This window comes from Blennius ocellaris, assembly GCF_963422515.1.
Source record: "Blennius ocellaris genome assembly, chromosome: 2".
NCBI classification, from domain to species: domain Eukaryota; kingdom Metazoa; phylum Chordata; class Actinopteri; order Blenniiformes; family Blenniidae; genus Blennius; species Blennius ocellaris.
Genome location: NC_137651.1, coordinates 19,203,569 through 19,223,269, shown reverse-complemented (window position 1 = coordinate 19,223,269; position 19,701 = coordinate 19,203,569). Strand labels below are relative to the sequence as shown.

The following is a 19,701-nucleotide window of genomic DNA, read 5'->3' as shown; positions in this document are numbered from 1 at the left end:
TCTGACACACACAGACATACATGCACATGGACTTCTGTAAGCATTTCTAATACATTGTTGTTTGTCAAGGCGGTGTGTGTGAGGGGAGCTGCAGCCAAAGGACTCTTCAAACATTCGGCTCCCTCTCTACGCTCTGCTGGGACTGCTGAAGTATTTCTGAATGATGATTAAGATAATGATGATGATGATGATGATGATGATGGGAATTACAGTGAAATACAGTATTAAAAGGTTTTTTTTGTAAAACTCTGTCACCGGTCGTCTTTTTGTACATGTGAGTTCTGTTACTTGAAGGGTTATGTTATTACAACATCATTACAATCAATCTTCAGTCTTTCTTGATGCTCTTTGCTGATGATACATGAGACCAGGAGACAATGCTGGAGTCACCAGTGAAACACTTTACATACACAATGTCCCGCGACACTAACATTTATATGGGAATTTCTGAGTCACAAATTAAACTCAAGCATGTTTTTAGCACATGTATGCAGTGGGAGGACCAACAAACCTACAAACGTCTCACAGAAAGGCCTCTGAGCTTAACACCAAACTTGAATCAGAGAGTTTGTCATTGTGAGGTGAGTGTGCTGACCATTACGGTGCTGGGCCCCCAAGTGACAATATAAGCAAGAATCTCTGAAGATATTTCATCACCTTAAATGGTTGTTGATCCTCTACCTATTGCAGCATGAGGTAACACAAGGGAATCAGTCTCACAGCAAAAGATCATTAGTCAACCTTGATAATTATTCAAAGCCGGGAAGTGGGTGGAGCTAAAATAGCAACTGTCATGTCTCATGCATGCGTGACATCTTGTTTCTCACATTATATGATGTTGCTGTTAACAGCTGTTGATTGGTCACAAGAAGCATATTGCTGCGGCAGAACGAAGCTGTGAATTTAAAATACAGGCGATGCTACAGATGGTCCACAGCAATTTGTATTTGTTTTTTTAAATTTAGATTTTCAGTGCATCATCCAGAGTCCCAAAGAGCTTTGCAGTCGTCGTCAAATTAAAACACACTCACACTCCAACGGCTGCCATAGAAGATGATTGACCTCCAACACTTCAACATATATGGATGAGGTGGGATGAAAGATTGAACCAACTACTCTGATTGGCTGTCCCACTGCATTGAGTCGCAGTCACCCCATTACACCATTGTTACACAAGATAACTTGTCTATTATAGTTATAACAGATTTAGTTTGGACAATGTGTGTTTTTCAAAAGGAATTAACCACTTAACCCTCTGTTTATTTAATTGTGTGATGATTTCAAATTTAGAATGACGAATGAAGAAATTCTCCTCCACGAGGCCAGCGAGAGTGAATTCAAGTGGATTAATTTGTGAGCATTAAACTCTAAACTTTACATGAACCTTGCCTACCTAGAGCAACTTTCACAAAATCTTCATCGTTTTTCATTGTTTTTTCAAGCATTTCACACTCAATAAACCTAAAGGTGAAAACATTATTGCATAAGCAGATTCACATTATGATTATATGGTGGGCCTGGTCCCTTCCCCAGATAATTTGAAGAAACTAAATTATTTAAACTTGTGTATTACAAAAATTTAAATGACTAATGACACTTATTTACACAGTGGAATGTTTTTGTCACTATAGAAAGATGACAAATCTCTCACCCCCATCAACGTTACAATGGTTTGATAGAATAGAATAGAATAGAATAGAATAGAATAGAATAGAATAGAATAGAATAGGATAGAATAGAATAGATGAAATTCAAACAGATAAAGTCACTGCAGTTTGCAGGCTTTGTATTTGTATTTGTCCATCTCATTTTTTACACTGCTTTATACAACTCAGGTTACAATCACACATACTCACATATACACCAGCCGATTTAGAATCATAATCTGGACTGCCAAAAATCCATACATAAAGGGAGAACATGCAAGCTCCACACAGAATGGTAGCCCCCCCCAAAAAAAGAATAAAAGAGAGGTCACCATTCCAGCACCGTGCAGCCTGATCATGTAATTCATTCCACAAATATTCCGCTAACAAATATACCTCTTTAATTACTATCTATACGTTTTTAAATTCTAACACTTTAACAAAAGTTTGTCTTAATATTTATTGCCCCCCCCCCCCCCCCCCCCCCCCCCAACTTATGTGCATCCAGGAATAAATCTAAATTACACAAATAGTAACAGGCAAAACTTATGAAAAACAGCCGAAGAAAATAAAGTGTCTTGGCTGCTCCTGATTTATGACAATCAATACCACTTAGAAAAATGTTGACCTGTGAGATATTCAAGCATTCATAAAAACTATCTCAGATATTCACTTTCTTACAAGCTTTTTTGGTGAAAAATAGCGTAATCTTCCTTCCCTCTCTTGGCCATCATAAGTCATGTCAGTGTGTCCTCTGCTGTGACTCTGTGTTTATCTCCGACGGAGGCCTCAGGCTGCAGCTGCAGCGATCTGTCACACAGGCTGGATTATCACGGGGAGGAAAGGCCGATAAATGCCTTACAGCCCGGGTCTGAGCCCACATTCTTCTTTTCTATTTGTTTATCGCTTAAATGAAAATTACATTATATATCAGTCCGAACATCCCCCCACATTTTCTGCTCCTAAATTTGTTGCTCTCATTGCGTCTGCAGCTTCCATCTCTCGCCTGAGCGGCGTCTTTTCATCCACGAAACATCCACACACACACACTTCCACCTTTTCCCTCGGTGCACCCAACACGGCACCCCAAGCATGCAACTAAACCCCACCCGGGCCCTACCCCCGTTCGGCCCAGGGGCTGCAAGCGCGGGGAGGGGGGTCAAGGGGCATAGTTCAGACGAGGGTCAACAGGAAATGGCGGTTCTCCCCAGCACCCAGGTCCTGACCTCAGCACCCCTCACTCTTCTTTTTCTCTTTGTCCCAACACACACAAACTCCTCGGCCATGTTGGTCAGGATGCCCCCCCCTCCACTCCCCCACCACCACCAGCACCAACCTTTTGACTCTTTCTCCTCCTCACAGGCTTGTTTGCCCAGTAATCTTTTTCACAACACTGTCATGTAAAGCAGCGCTGCAGCTTTTGTTTCAGCGTGGCCTCTGAGAACTGGAAACTGATCGCCTGTTATGGGAAAAAAGTACAGTTACCATTACTTATGTTCGCGGCAACTCTTTATCTTGCACAAGGTAAAACAAATACACCAGCGTTCAGCTGAAAAGTTTGTTATTGTGTATGATATTCATTTTCTTGCCGACTTTTTTACTATTAATCTTGACAATTTGATAGCAAGTAACTGAATGTGAAGACAAAAAGCCAAATATTTGTTTCATGTAATGTAAATGTTGTTTATCAGTCCAGAGAAAATTTAATTTTTTATGATATACTTCCAGTCAACATTATGTTCTAACTTCATAATAATCTATTCTATATATTGAAACTTTTTCTTCACGCAGCATGAAGACACTTTTCTCAGTTCATAGGACTTCTTTATGGAGTGTGCATGTTCTTCCGGTCCCTGGGTCTTATCCAGGTCTTATCCAGGTGCTCATGGTTGACTGGGATCCAGATGATGAATTTTCCAGGCAGTGACTTGCATATTTTCAGCTGTGTTTTACAGGCCTACGCAATATTAAGCAGGTGGTTGTATTGTTATGGCTAAACATTTTTTTGATAATCATATAAAAGAGCAATAAATATGTGGAGGATGGAATTAAAGGAATCTTGAGCTTTAAAGTAAAATTAAAAAATGTAATGATGTAATTGAGACAAAATAAATTGTAGAACTATATTAAAATATTTCAGGTCATTTAGTTACACCGATTTATGAGGCTCTTGAGGTTACTGTTTGTGATTTATATGGGAGTATATACAATTATGTAATGTTATACATTTGGATTGTTGGTCTAAATGTTTTGAAGGCTAGTATCTTTCATCTTACTGTCGGTGAAACATGATCTTCATTTGAGCAAACATAAACCATTTGCATAAACCCAAGTCGCCAATTCACCAAACCTGTATGTGCTTGGATTGTGAGAGGAAACCTGAAGTAGACCTGGACGAAAAGCCACTAAATGCTTATGGAGAACATAGAAACACAACACAGACAAATGGTCTTTTATAAAACTAAGAACACTAGAAATTAATTAATGTTGATTAATTTGTATTCATGGTTTCATCAACAAAGTGAGTTAATCCGCACTTACATTTAAGATCTTTCAAATGATAACAATTACTTAAGTAGAAACATGAAAGCTTGCAAAATAGTCTGAGAAACATTTCTGCATTCATACGCGTTAAAGTGGCTATCAAAACCAAACAGATCTTGAGTTGCACTCATATTATCTTAAAATAGAGTTGCTTCTCCAAATACTATGTTGGATCAAATTATTGTATTAGTTGGGCACAGATAAACTAAGCTGCCATTCATAACTCAATATTCATAGTCTCTAATTTTCCTTTCTTTTACCCTCAACATTAACCCAAAGAAAAAAGAAAAAAAGAATCTACATTACATGCTTTATTCATTCATCAATGTCCAGCTCTGGCTCGCACAATATAATTCACAGTCATACAGCCTGAGCTGCTTGGTTCAGATCAATTTTCCAGCCCTTTTCCCTCCATCTCATGAGCACAGACTCCATCAGATGTGGGAATTACGCCGCATAAAATCTGCCTTTATGTTGACAAATGGAATGAAAAAGAGACACAGAGCACGCTTGAATGTATTACTGAAGAAAATATGTACTGAAGCTTGTGTGCAGGTGGGCCGCCGTAGATTATTTAGCCTTCACAAACCAGGAATGTACATTTTTTTTATTCTTACTGATCAAAGTGTGTATATTTTAGCTGGAAAAGGCATACTTTTATTGAATTCACAAATGACAACAGTGATTGTCCCCCTTGAATGAATGCAGCTGCAGCGGTGGGGACACTTGTCCCCTGTTTCTGTTGATGTGCTCGTATATATATTGCACTCAGAGAATTGCTTCATCTCTTACAATGTTTTCATCATTTCAAGACTCCCACTGGTTCGAATTTGACCATTTTAGACTGAGGAGGCGAAATGAACACGCCAGAGTAATGTGAAAAACTTGCACACCTGTGTGCAAACACACACTCATGAATATGCGTGTGTGTTTGCATAAATATGTACAAGTCCATTTTGTGTGCGTGCGTGTGTGCGCGTGTGTGTGTGTGTGTGTGTGTGTGTGTGTGTGTGTGTGTGTGTGTGTGTGTGTGTGGGAGGAGGGTCACTCTAATGGTCATTAATCATTCAATTACACACCTGTCAGAGTTCAGACAAGGGGGCGGGGGTGGGTGGGGTGGGGGATGAGTTAAAGAAAGGGAGGGGTGGAGAGATGGGGGAGGAATGCAGAGGTGGGGGCAAAGGAGGAAGAGAGCTGCGAGGGACTGAATGGCACACAGAGAGGGAATGTAAAAAGCTCCGGGAGGGTTAAAAAGAGAAAAGGAGAAAGTTTTATTGTGGCTGTGTGAGCGAGCCGTGACAGAGGCAAGCTGTTGGATGGCGACGGCCACTGAAAGGCTGCAGTCAAGACAAAGACACTTACATGCATTTAAAGGGAGGGCGGGTGACAGATGAGCACAGGCCAGGGAAGGACAGTAAAGACGCAGTCAAACTCCACACTTCATCCAAACTGATTTAGGAGAGCCGCTGAGCTTGAAAGAAGCTGGGACAAAGGATGGAGGGCATGGCGATGGTTAGGACACAACATTGCAACATGAGATTCGTTGAAGAAATGAAAAAAAAAAAAAAAAGTCTCTTTCGTAATGAGATTTTCAGTGTGTAATTGCATTCGTGTTTACACATTTGTTTTTCTTGATCCACTTTGCTGCTCGGTTACTGTGATTTAGTGTCTGCATAGTGAGATGTGTCTACAAGGACCTGTAAATGTCCGTCTTCACCTCCACCACAGGTCACTCTCTCAGTTGTGAGTTTCCTGTGCACAGAAAGCTGCTTCATAGCACAGAAATAGTCCTCAGCTATTTCAAACATAACGTTACAAGACCTCGGTTGGACCTGGCTTGACGACGGTGAGCCTGTGACTCTACCAAGAGCAAAATCAAACCTGCAGGTTTGTAGCAGCTTCAGTGCGACTTGGTAACGGCAGACATTTACAAGTCCTTGTAGGCATGCATACATATCTAACCATACATGATATACATGAACAAATCATGTATTATAGATGCCAACAAAAGTGATCAAATATGCACACATTTCATTAACCATATTCAAATCTGTCTACACACAAATATCAGTACTCTCTATAAGCGTACAGCAGGAAAGTCATTTTGCTGCGAAACCCCAAAACATTATTCAAAGAGGTTTGTTTCACTAGAGCAACATGTCTAATATGTACATGTATTGTCCTCTTGCTTGAAGATGACTGAGTAATGTCCGTTTTGCGTGACAGATGGCAGTGATGTGTATCTGTGTTGCCCAGACTAAACACAGCAATCTTTTTGTTGTAAATAGAAGAAATTAATGCGTTCCACCTTTTGCACATGCGCGCAAAAACAAATCAGCACACCAAAAAAGGAGTCAACTTAAAGTTAAAAGCCTTGTAACAGGTCTGCAGAGAAACAAAGTACTACAAGTGTAAAATGGGAAATAGGAAAAGGTCCAACCTACACAGTTGATTTTATATTTTAATCCAAAATAAAAATGGAAACAACAAAGGAGCCAGATCTTACTTTAAAACAAAATTTTTACACCTGAAATCTTAAGAAATAAACCTAGTGAGCATTTGCACTGGGGATATATTTCCTATTCTATCTTGTATATACTGTGTGTGTGTGCGCATGCAGCTAGTCTCCATGTTTAGCTGCAGAACCTCCAATGCCTGAGGCTACAGCCATCTGGGCCCTCCCCTCCTCATTTCAAACACACACACACACACACACACACACACACACACACACACACACACACACACACACACACACACACACACACACACACACACACACACACACACACACACACACACACACACACACACACACACACTCCCTTCCTCCTCCCTTCGTCCCCTCCGCTCCTCTTCGGCTGCCACCACTGCCATATATCTAATTTATGGATGTGGTGAGTGCGTTACACACACTCATGTATGCATAATATATCACATGTGTGAGAGAACTGTGTGTGGGAGAGTCGGACTGTGACTTTATGTGCTGGCCTTCCACAGTCTAGACCGCAACTCTTTCCTCAACTCTTCCCCTCAAATACAAGCCTGTGTGTGTTTGTGGGCATCCAATAAATGTGCCACTCAGTGCGCATCATATCTGTTCTGCCAGGACTCACAGCGCTGACAAAGTGTGAGAGGAGGAAGGGAATACGCGAGCATGTGTTAGTGTGTGTGTGTGTGTGTGTGTGTGTGTGTGTGTGTGTGTGTGTGTGTGTGTGTGTGTTTGCAGGCCCAGCTGTTTCGAGGCTTGACATCCACATGCAGGCAGAATGCCAGATGTCTCATTAGGCAAATTTGATTGGCTCGGTCATTTAAAATGCAGCGATAAGTTGGTTCCATATGTGTGTACATGAAGCTGTGTGTGTACATTTACATACTGGGGGCCCCCGTTTAACTATTTACATGTGTACACTCTCAATGTATGTGCATTCATTAACCGTTGTGGTAACAATGTACATAGTAATGATGAAAAATATTGGTATTGGGAAACATCTCTTTTCAATGGCTTGTTTGAGCTTCTTTTTTTCCCCCCAAACGTGTCAACATTGTTTTGTGCAATAGAATTGCTTCAAGTGCCTCGACCTTAACTTCCACTTAACTCCAATAGCCACTTTCACTCTTTTTAATTGGATTTGTATGATTTCTCTTGTAACTTTGCACCTTTTCAACTTCAGCTGGAGGATGTGTGTTATTTTTTTCAGTGTTTACTCCATACATCAACATTTTGTTTTGCTTTAATGTCAATAGATGACTCAACCGTCGTTTGAGTGCTGCCTGCGCTTTCACCCTCAATCCTTAACCTTCAACTTGAACAGCCACTACAGCAGCTCAAGCAAATCCTTAAAATCCTCATCAGCCACCTCGTGATTAGATTTGTTGAAAAGCGTGTATGTGTGTGTGTGTGTGTGTGTGTGTGTGTGTGTGTGTGTGTGTGTGTGTGTGTGTGTGTGTGTGTGTGTGTGTGTGTGTGTGTGTGTGTGTGTGTGTGTGTGTGTGTGTGCGTGTGTGTGTGTGTGTGTTTAAGTATCTATTGCCCATTGCTGGTTTGGATCCTTCAGTGCCTCTCACCGCTACTTGAATTATTTCTGCTCGTTCAGCCTTAATTGTCAGTTTATCTCTCCTATGGGTCAACTTTTATTTTCTTCTGTTTTATAGACTTTCATAAAAGTTCTGGAGGTTTTCTTTTACCTGCTTCTCTGTTTGTAGGAAAACGTTACTTCCGACACTATGCGTGCTCTCTATCATGCTGCAGTATATAAAGCTTGCCCTGACAAAATACAGTGAGGAGGCTTATAATGACACGCTACATACATAGAGGGAAGATTCCAGACAAAAAGGGAACCTTACAGTCACTTCTCACCTTTTGCTTGCTGCCATCACTCCCTCTTCTGTTATGACACTAATTAAGACCTTCCAGACACATTTTACAACATTTTTTTCTCTTATAATCATAATTAGACAATAACTAACCCAACGAAAAACCCAAACGACTTTCATTAATCACTTTGTTCAACCTCCAACCATCAACTTTGCATCAAATTTAATGAGCCCAAACTCTGGAACTAAATGCACAAATCCTTTAAATTACTTTCCTTTTTGGCCCCTTTAAGGTAAAAATGATTTGATTATCTCCTGCCCAAACGGTATCCCAGTGATTCTGTGTGACTGATTTATTTATTTCCTCATTACAGTGATGTTTATTCATGGACAATTTTTAATAAAAGCCTTTTATGCTCATTTTTACTCCTCTCCCGCACAGTGTGGTTTGTATCCCTTGAGGCTCTGTATTATATTCTCATTTTCTAACAACAAAAAATAAATAAACTAACAAAAATCATCCAAAAACCTCAGCTTCTACCTTCCCACCTTCACTTTGAATTCAGCGCCTTTAATTTAAGTAACCTACACCAGTTTCACTACAGACTTTTAAAAGAGGGTTTGAACCTACACAACATAACATGATTCAAGGCATGTTTGCAGAGGTGATGGCGAACGTAAGACCAAAGAAGTCAGCTTTTGAAACGCCATAAAAGGTCATCTAGAAACCTCAGGGAAGGTTTTATGCTGCCATCTAGTGGTCAAAACGAAGATACTTTGTGCAGGGACAATTCTGTGAAGATTTCTTTTATGTGCATTTTATTTTTCAGCCGTTAAATTATCTGGACTGAAGATTACCTTTAATAAACAATACAACTAAACATTTGATTGCACTATTTTGGCCTCTTTGTATCAAAATAAATCCATACATAAATAGGACAAAATCACACAAATGCATTTTTTTCTGCACAAATATTAAAAGTTTGAAACTTCTCCAGGAAGTAGATCATGTTTTAACTTTTATGGCCATAGTTTGCATGTAAACACAGATGCAGTCAGTGATCTCACATCTGTTTACACTACAAAAGTGACAACAAGCAACGCAATATTAATTGGCTCGATGTGATTAGTTATTAGGTGTGATGAAGAAATAGAATAATTGGACTGCGGCTGTGGCTGTGAAAGATTTATAGTGCGCAGTGAAGTTTACCTTTCATTTATCTCTTCAGGAACAGATGTCTCCTGAACATTATTTTCATATTTGGACATTATTTTATGGAACACTCCCACAGCTTTATGGTCACATGACACCTTCTCAAGCAAAAGAGTTGGTGAGAACTTTAAAGGGACAGAAAAGCAAAATAGATGTAATGCTAATTATGGACACTGGATGGCCGTGGTGAGTCACGTCAAAATCACATCATCAGAGAAGTGACTTTAGCCAACTTTTGTTGATTATTATGGCATTTTTTTTTGTACAGCAATTGTAACTGAATAAAATGAATTGTATTGTGTAATTTGCCTGAGAAAATATTTCCAGTAGTTTACTCATATCATCTTGTGAACCTTCAGTTTCATTGAGAGACACTTCAGTACCTTTAGAGAAAATAATTTAAATGGTTTGTGAGAAACTGTGACTCCCTCCAATGTGAAGTCAGTGAGTTTTTTTTTTTTTTTATCTGAAGTCATTTCTTTCCTCTCCTTCAGAATCCTCTGCTCCTGCAGTAGAAAAAATCGGTTGATTTCTGTCGTTATGTGTAATTATCTCATACGGTGACATAACGTCATCGTCCGGTCCTGGACTCCGTGTCTGGCCCCGGGCCTCCTGTTCCCCGTCTCTGTCCTCGCTCAGCGTCTGCAGAGCCTCCACTCTGCTCGCGGTCTCATGCTCTCTGGGATTCACATAAGCACAGTCTTTCTCGCTTTTCTCTGCTCTCTCAGTCTCGGTCTCGTTCTCAGAGTCCTGCGGGGCCTTGTCACGGCACGTCGGCCTGCGGATGGTCCGTCGATGCTGGCTGCGGCGTGACTGGTTGCAGTGGAGGGTGCGCCGGCGGTGCCACTGGGTCAGGGACTGCTGCGCTTCCACGCTGAGCTGCCGGACGGCCAGGCGAGGCCTGAAGCTGCTGATGTAGTACAGAGCGGCGTACAGCGTTGTAAGGTAGTAACCGCCTGTTGGGATGCAAATGCAGAAAAAGATGTGAGTCGGATAAAAGCTACTAAAGCAAATCTGCTTCGAATGCAAAATGGTTGCGTGAGAGAATATGCGTGACAACAGGGGTGTTAAACAAATTTGAGCGCAGATGTTTGACACTGCTGCATTGGAGTTGTGTTTGAATTACCCTCTCCCTGCAACTGGGCCGGATCCAGCAGCTCCATCATGTAGTCTGTGTCGATTTGTAACGTGACGAGGTCACTCCGCAGCAGCACCCACGTCAAACAGGGCAGGAAATCGTCTGCTCCAAACACTTTGCCTGCAGAAGAGGAGAGAAGTAACTCAACTAGAACTGGCTCAAAATTCAGAACTCGTCCAGAGAGAACATTAAAACACCTGTTTGAACAACACGACATCTCTTATCTTGATAAACCACTTCATAGATTAGGCCTTCGCACATTCAAACTGCTCTTTAATATCAGCTTGTGCTGCTTTATTAAATGCTCCTGTTAAGAAACAGAAAAAGGCTGGTGAAGCTGCTTGCTGTTTTTATGCATCGGAATTGTGGAATCTTTCAACCAATTTTAAAAAGCACTCAAACTTTCTTTGAAACTCTTATTGACTTTATTTTTTTCTTGATTTTGAACTTGATTTTTGATTGCAATCCTTCGTTGAGATATTTTTCTGCATATTCTGTCTGTTTTATCATGTTATTTGCTTTGGTCTACTTTTAGTTTCTTCTCTTTTAATATTGAACTGATGACAATTATAATTGATCTTTTTAAAATTGTGAAGCACTTTGAGATACATTTTATTCATGAATCATGCCATGGAAAGTATAATTAATTGACTTCCTTTTATCGTATACTGGTCTGGAATGTGCTGTTGTGACTTACCTTTCTTTAATTACCAAACCTCTTGAAGTTTATGTGCCTTTAATTAAAAAAAAAAACACAGCTTGAAGATAATGTTAACTAGGCAAAGGCTTGCAGATGTGCAGTTTTAAGAAAGTAATTTGACACCAGCCTTACGTCCCTATTCTTACAGTTAACCACTACAATACTGACTCCTCACCTGAGCTTGCATTCACAGTCATGCTGTGATAGATGGTCTTGCAGACTTTGAGCAGGATCTGAACCTTCTTGTTCGGGGAGTACGCCTCGTGCACGCTGCTCCACCTCTGCTGGATCCTCTCCAGGGTGACGGCGTCAGGAACTCCAACTCCCGCCGACCCACCGAGCTCGTCCACGGCGTTCAGCTCCAGCACGTGCATGTTGGTCTGGAGATGCTCCACGCTGCCGTCGCTGGCGCGGGAGGCTCGGATGCAGGAGTAGAGGTGATCGGAGACAGGCTTCAGAGCTACTTTGTGGAGGGAAAGTTCCACCAGAGAGTCTGTGGGAGGACGACGAGACAGGTAGCGTGAACAAACACATCATTACGTGGTTGAAATATCCATGTGTCCGTTGCTAAAGCTCTCTCACCAATCTCTGCATCGTTCAGGTCAGTAATACTGTCCAGCAACGCCTGGATTTCAGAATATTCCAGCAGAGTCTCCCTGAGTGATGTGAGCGATGTCCTTACTTCCTGTAAGAACTCTGACGCCGTCACCCCATCGGATTCCACCTCTTTCTTCAGCGTCGTCTCCACAAATTCCTTCACGGCCTCCGCGAAAGCTCCACCTTTCCGCTCGCTCAGCTCCACCACACGATTGGTCAGCCTCTTCTTCGGCGACACCAGTCCTCCAAGCGCCTGGCCCACCGCCGACAGCCGGTGCATGACCTTGTCGGCCAGGCGGTGCGCCGAGGGGAGGTGAGATGCGGCGCTGGCCACGGGAGACTCCTGCTCCTCCTCGATGCTGCTGATGGACAGCGAGTCCAGTTCCAGCGAGGGCGGGTGGAGCAAAGAGGGCGGCCTGGGTAGAGGCAGCCAGCAGCCGTCTTCGATCCAGGATACCCGGTGAGGAGACTGAGGCACGGGGCTGCTGTGACGCTGCAGCTCGGGCGTGGTGCCTCCAGAGGTGGAGGGAGAGGATGGAGGCAGGCTTCTGATGCTCAGTCTGTGAGGGGGGTCCTGGGTAAGTTCTCGGCTGGGCCTCCTGAGGATCACCCCTGATGGCGTTTGTGGGCTAATTGGTGAATTGGCTGATCCGGCTCGGTGCAGACCTGGATCAAGAAAACATGAATTAGGATCCAAACATTGACAAGGGTCTCAAATGAACCAAAATTTCCACACAACAACTTGTATGTCTCAAACTATTTGTAACGTTTACACTTTGACGTGAAACAGAAAGTCAATCAACCACTACCAAGCGCTCACAACTGGAAAGGTTTTTTTTTTGTGTGTATGTGTGAGTGTGTGTTCTGTGACTGTAAAAAGAAATGATTGCATTGTTTTTTACAAGAAGCCAAAGTGAAAATAGCAACCGGCAAACCAAAGTGTGAAAAAGTAGTTGTAAGCTATCGTTTGATAATCTTGTGTTGAGAGGTCTTAGTGTCAGCGCATAACCACATACTGTTTTGGCCTCGTCTATTTACTTGTCTATGCTCGTTGTACAGTATACAATTTCAGCTTGAAATAATATTTCCAACTACTTCATGGTTGATTTATATTTATATACATTCATATGATGCTGATCAAGGAGCTGAAGAGAAAAGAGAACAAGTAGGGTAAGACTGTTTCTTAGCTTGTGTTCTTACGACAATATGCACAAAGACTTAAGAAACAGCTGTAAACTTGAGAAAAAAGAGGCTCAAAATAATCCCATTCAACATCAGAGGGGTAGAAGTGGGACTAGTATCTCGGCTCAGGTGACTTGGAGTGCAGCTGGACAGCAACATGGAAACCATGTATGGACATGTTGCAGATGGTTGAGATTACTATTGCCAGCACACTGAGCGAAGAGCCCCATGATAAGGCGTATGGGTGGACATTTTAATGATAATTAATGAAGACTGCAAACATGATACACAATAATTATTATCTGACAACTAATATTAGTTTCCACTGTTATGTTGTGTCATGTCATGTCATGTCAGGTCAGGTCATGTCAGGTCATCTTATCTTATGTGCATATAACACATTCACAGCTGACCTGAGCTCTCTGGATTGGCTGCAGAGGGCTCCTGGTCCAATGAGACAGCTCGTTTACTCTGCAGACCCGATCCTGCCCACGATCGGGTGGAGCTGAGGCGTCGATCTCGTCTGAAGTTGGACAGCATCGTGGGGCTCTGTGCAGCGGGTGCTTTGTGCGTCAGCCACTCGTCACCGTGTTCACGCAGATACAGGGGGTTAATGATGAACAAAGCTCCGTTGGAGGAAGTTAACTGGCAAGAAAAGAAAATACTTACATGTAATAAATGTCTCATTCAAGCCACTCGCTGTCCTTTCAGTGCTCGACAGTTGAGGATCACAAATTATGTTCAACACCAGAGTAGTGTTGTTTCTACATACAAGCATGAAGTGGGAATCCTAAATGTGCATAGTCTACATAGAAGACAGACATTTTAGTGATTTATTAGACAATTGTGCCCAACAGTCAAACCTAAAAAACAAAAACAAAAAAATTATTATAACTGTGTAGGATCCGATTTTGCTTTAATTGTAAATAAAATATAATGTCAGTGAGGAAATGTAACGATTAAATTATTTTGTTTTGTGTTTTAATCATGTGAGAGACAGATTGCAATATGTTTATCAATCTTGGACATTATCAGGATGAGATGGGAGGAAATAGAATAGTTTGCAATAAGATTATCCCTCGTTTGAATTGTTTAATGATCAATAATCCTATATAGATGCACTTTGCTAATATAATCACTAATTTATCATCAACTGAACAGTGGAAACTATTAACAGATATGACAACAACATCCTAACTTTTCAGCTGTCATCAGGCAACATTTACATTCATTAAGACACTTGGTTTAATTTCCTCGGCCTCTCAGAAAACATTGTGGATTTGATTTTCTTACTGAAGAAGGAAAACATTTGAAATATTTTAGACTCACTGTTTCCATTTTCCCCTCTCTCTCTCTCTCTCTCACACACACACGTCATGCAAAACAACCTACCTGGATGGAGCACATCACATTGCATGGCTCCTTGTGGATCGTATCATTTTGCTGGTTCTCAGGAAAAAGCCAGGTCTCTGCAATAGAGAAATATATCCATTTATATTGTTAATTTTATGTGTCATGGGTCCAGGAAAAAAAAGGCAGGACAGGTCAAGCTTCAAATGCAGGTTGAACTTTGGATTCACTTGGTTTCAGCTGAGTTAGACGATCTTGTGATCTGCTTGTCTCGGTTACACTGTAGATCCAGTGAGGGATGGACAGAGCAACAGGCAAAACATCCCTGATAGAGATAAAGAGAGCAGAGAAATAAATAAAGGAACCAATGAGTATTAGTATTAGTTAATCAATAATAAACACGTATAGGTCAGGTTTTAGGTTGGAAATCAGTAAATAAGACGTCGTTGATGTCGCAGCAGGTTCTCACCTGGTCAGAGAGTAAAAGAGGACGAGCTGAACCAAGTCCGAGAACGACAGATGAGACTCTGACAGCTGGAAGACTGTCACCAACAAACAGAGTAAGAGTGGGCAGCATTAGTCATATTTGAATATATTCTCTTAACTGAATAGAATTCCTGGCAAGACGCAGAGATTTAAACTGACGTCAGACAAAAGTGTGCTTTTACCATCACCACCCACTAATCTATTTCCGTTTAAAAATTTCGACACATCCACACAAAGTATTGAGAAGTAATGAGTCATATGAGGGACTAACCACTAAAAATAACACATACAAGAGTCAATGACCGGAAAAGATACACACATCAGGGCAGTGAAAACGCACAGAAACAAGTGGATCCATGTTTGGATGAAGTTCATACCTGAGCCTGTGCTTTTGATGTTGAAATCAAGGACGTCTTCCTGCTGTGCTCCAGCAGACACACACAGCAGGCTGGGCTGGGAAGTCACAGAATCACACACAACCAGGAAGCTCTGCAGTGAAACACAGGGTGACTCATTGAAATCGCTCACCTCAAGCATTACGGAGCCTGTTGAACAGGAAAATTTGTTTTGTCTTCAACTGTTCACAAGCTCAAGAGCTCTGTGGCAACAGCGCTGCTCAATGGAAAAACATTTTTTTTACCTGACACTGACTAAATAACTAAACCAGATTGATTTTGAGAAGGTTAACATTGTGTGCAGCATATTTGTGAGGATGATGCATTATATCTGACAGCTGCAAACTTTTATTGCACATCCGTAAAGCTGATATGACTCTATGGGAGCTGATTTATTAGGCTGTTTACATTCATTAGTGTCTGTTTTGCAAAAACATGAACATAATCCTGAAACTGAGCCCTTTTGAAGTACGGGAGATTTAAATTTTGCTAAAAGACAACAAAAAAACGTTAAGTGAAGAATGTTTTTCAGAAGCTGTTTCATATGCTGCTTCATATTCTGAAACTCCACCCAATTTGTTTTTTGTTTTTTTTTAAAGATAAGTCCTTTTTGTATCTGCATCAGTTTGAGTTCGGGCTTGAAGCCATTTTATTTTGTTGTATCAACTCAAAGAATTCCTCTGTTTTCACATAGTGCTTGGCCAGAAGACATGGAGCATGGGGTGCTTGTAATTAAACAACAGACTCATCGTCTTTTCAGCAGGTGCCCCGCCTGGAGCGGACGGCCATATTATGAAAAAAGACTTCAAAAATGTTTATTTTTTGCAGATACCTTCATTATTCAACCCCTATGCTGTGATCAATATGAACATTTATTGTTATAATTGAAAACATTTTGACAGGAAGTACTCAATAACAAAAAGAGGAGTTTGATTATTTTCTTAGATGGTGCTGTATACAGATCCTACATGGACAGAAGCTGTGATGCTTTACTTCAAGAGTCTTTTCAGTAGAGCTTAATTTTAACTTGCTAACATTTGTGAAATGAACTGAAGTCAGTTGAATCCTTTGCTCTGAGTGAACAAACTCTTTGGCTTTGTGATTTATAGATAAGATGCCATGCATGAAATCATAATCCCAATACTATTGGTCAAGTATTATCTGTTTAGGTAGAAATATGCTAAATACTTTCACGTGTCCAGTATTTGGTTTATAAATAAATAGCTCAAGGAGCACAGACAGAACCTTTGTAATCAAACATTGTAGGTAGCCTTGGATTAGTTTTTTTTATGTTGCATGTTGTTCCTCAATGGGTCTAATAGGTGAGGATATGGATTACCATGTAGGCAGATGTAAATAAATAAATAAATAAATAAATATATGAAATAAAGTGCAGTTACAAATCACAAGAGTTTTTCAGTTATGAGAAAGCAGCAGAGGTATTCTGGGGATCCCCAACAGAATTATTATTTTTAGCCTACAAGTTACCATCAGTGACTGGTAAAGTAATTATTAAAGGTAACAGTGTGGGGGATGAGTGTGATTTCGTTTGAAATAGGCAGAGACGAAATAATGTCAATCATTGCTCTGAACCAATCAGGATTTTAAAATGCTGTATTTGGATATAATGTGATCACAAACTTGGTTTGGACAAACTTTCCTCTGTTTGTTTCGCCTGTTTGAGAAGCTCTTCATTGACCACACTTACGTTCTCTTTGCAGAGACCAAAAGTCTGATCATGCCACTTTTAGTTTTTGGAAGCAAAGGGGACAGAATAATGCAGCCGGTTGAGACAATTGTAGCTTGGGTAAGACAAAGCGTGTGCAACAAGGCGACAGTTATGTCGAGTTTCATCACCAGAAATGAAGTCAGGAGCATTTTTTTTTTTTTTTAACACGAGCACGCTACTATGAGCGAACACACAGGAAGTGGCTTTCAAGCTCACTGAAATAAGGAGCAAAGAGTTCAAATCACCAAAATGAGCACACTGATTCATGAGCAGCCACCTCAATGCTCTTCATTAAAACCAGTCGAGCAGGAATGAGCTGAAAGCGCTCTGGTTAAGTAACAACTGAAACAACAAAACCACTCCCACCTCGGTCCTCGAGACACTGTGTTTGACAAAATGACTCTCGCACGATTTATAGACAGTTTAAAAAACAAAAACTTGCACTTCCTCCACCACCATGTGTTCACAGGTGCCAGAAAGACTTTTGGATTTCTGGTAAACGATCTGCACATCAGAATACCAAACACACACTCATACGTGTCATTTTTTTCTTTCTTTTGTACTCACGTTCTCTTTGTCGACAACATCCATTCTATACTGTTATTTCCCTGATGCGTACATGCTTTCATTGAACACGTACTTCTGCAATTAGATCTATAAGCAGCATTTCTGCATTATCAGATAGAGAAAGAGAAAAAGGAACTAGTTGTCATGTCGCATGAAAGCATTCAGCACAGTTACGGACAATGACTGCTGTTGCAGAAGATTTAAATGACGCTCACAAACAGTGGCCAGTCATTTTTTTTTTTTAGGCCACATAACTTGAGTTCAAGCAATTTTTTGAGTCGTATTAGGGGCAACCATCAACAGGAAGAAAGAATGGGGGCGGTTTTACTGCAGGATGAGTTTGGTTTGTAAGAAGAGGAACCAGCGGAGAGGATCAGAGAGGACACACAAAGAACACTCTGATAATGAATTGTGGAGGAACTATTGTTTGCCTTCAATTCTGCTTCTATGATTTGACAAAATGATTTTGTTAAAAAAAAAAAACACAACAACAAAAAAAGAGACATGAGAGTCTATGTAAAAGAATTTACCCAAATCAATCCTCAAAACAAGTAAAAAGCACAAGCAGTGTAGGTAAAAGCTACATGTTTGTACCATTATGAGTATTTCTTTCGATTGTGTGAGAAAGACAGAAAACTTTCAGGCAAAATCCAAGAGCCATGATATACATTAAAAGTAAGAAACGCTCTGGACGAGTCGACGGCCCTTAATTCAACCGTAACATACACTTCATGTTTCCTGCCTATATTTTGGGGGGGGGGGGGGTGTTTCACAGGTCATGAAACATTAATAGAAGAAAGCTTTTTGGGGGGGTGAAGCATGTCTTTTTTCATGGAAACACAAACCTTGTCTCCAATACAACACAGATCTGAAAACGATCTCAACATATATTGTTCCGATTTGGCTTGGAACAGAATTAGTAGCGCTACAAACTTTATAAAAGGTTGCCAGTATTCGGAGTGAATTAATTACATTGAGGGTATTTTTGCCCAAAATGTCACACTGGATCCACTGTGGCTGTTTTTAATTATGATTCAAGTCCTTGTCAGCGTCGAGGTTACGAGTTGGTATTCGAGACCATTTGCACTGATAAATCCATTCAGATGTGGAAGACCAAGAGGCATCTTCTATTTAAACAGGAAATTATCTTTTACTTAGTCAATCAAACAACTCTGCCCCGTAAGAGATTTGTGTTTTTATTTTTCTTTCCTTTACCCCAGCTGGTGCTCCTCTGACGGCAGCATGAGCCTGGTCTCTCTGCCACGTTGCTCCGGGGCACCAGGCCTCCCTGCAGACCCTCAGCTGCTCCAGGAGGGTCAGCTTTCTCCGGCTGCTGCTGCTCCTCCATGGTATAGCCGTCGTCCCGTTGATTGGACTGTGAACCGCCCTGGAAACAGACATTTGGATTTGTTAATGCATTTGAGCTTATTTGCATGTATTTCACTCAAAAACTCTCTGACACACACACGCACACGCACACACACACACACAAAACTAAAGCTGCTTTCAGGAGGTTTGAAGTTTTGGTTCAGCAATGAGTTTTATTATAAATTGAGACTCAAATAAGCATAAAAAACAAAAGTGGATACTCACATGAACTGTTCTGTCTCAGTTCGTTCGTGTGTATTCTCCTCTCCACGGTTTGTAATTTTTGCACAATCCTCTCTGCGGGTCTTCCTTTCTGTGCCTGACAAAGTGTTGCTAAACCAGACTAAAATAGGAAGCTCACAAATACATTGTCATTGAGCTTCCTGCTGCAATTTGCCTGAAACCCTCAAGCATTTCAGAATTAATGAAGACTTTTCTCATGTCACTGCCATGTTTCCGACTGTCTATA

General features: G+C 41.0%; 1 protein-coding gene across 1 annotated transcript; it reads right to left on the bottom strand.

The window, feature by feature from the left end:
* Window positions 1–9,333: 9,333 nt before the first annotated feature.
* Window positions 9,334–19,265, bottom strand: rinl (Ras and Rab interactor-like; the record flags this gene model as incomplete). The annotated part of the gene is made up of 10 exons (XM_080503996.1): window positions 9,334–10,676; window positions 10,847–10,978; window positions 11,734–12,051; window positions 12,141–12,821; window positions 13,751–13,982; window positions 14,730–14,806; window positions 14,918–15,012; window positions 15,157–15,229; window positions 15,551–15,662; window positions 19,080–19,265. The coding sequence occupies 10 exons, from the start codon at window positions 19,263–19,265 to the stop codon at window positions 10,183–10,185; spliced, it is 2,400 nt and encodes a 799-aa protein (XP_080360122.1). The 3' UTR covers window positions 9,334–10,182.
* Between the last annotated feature and the right edge of the window lie 436 nt (window positions 19,266–19,701).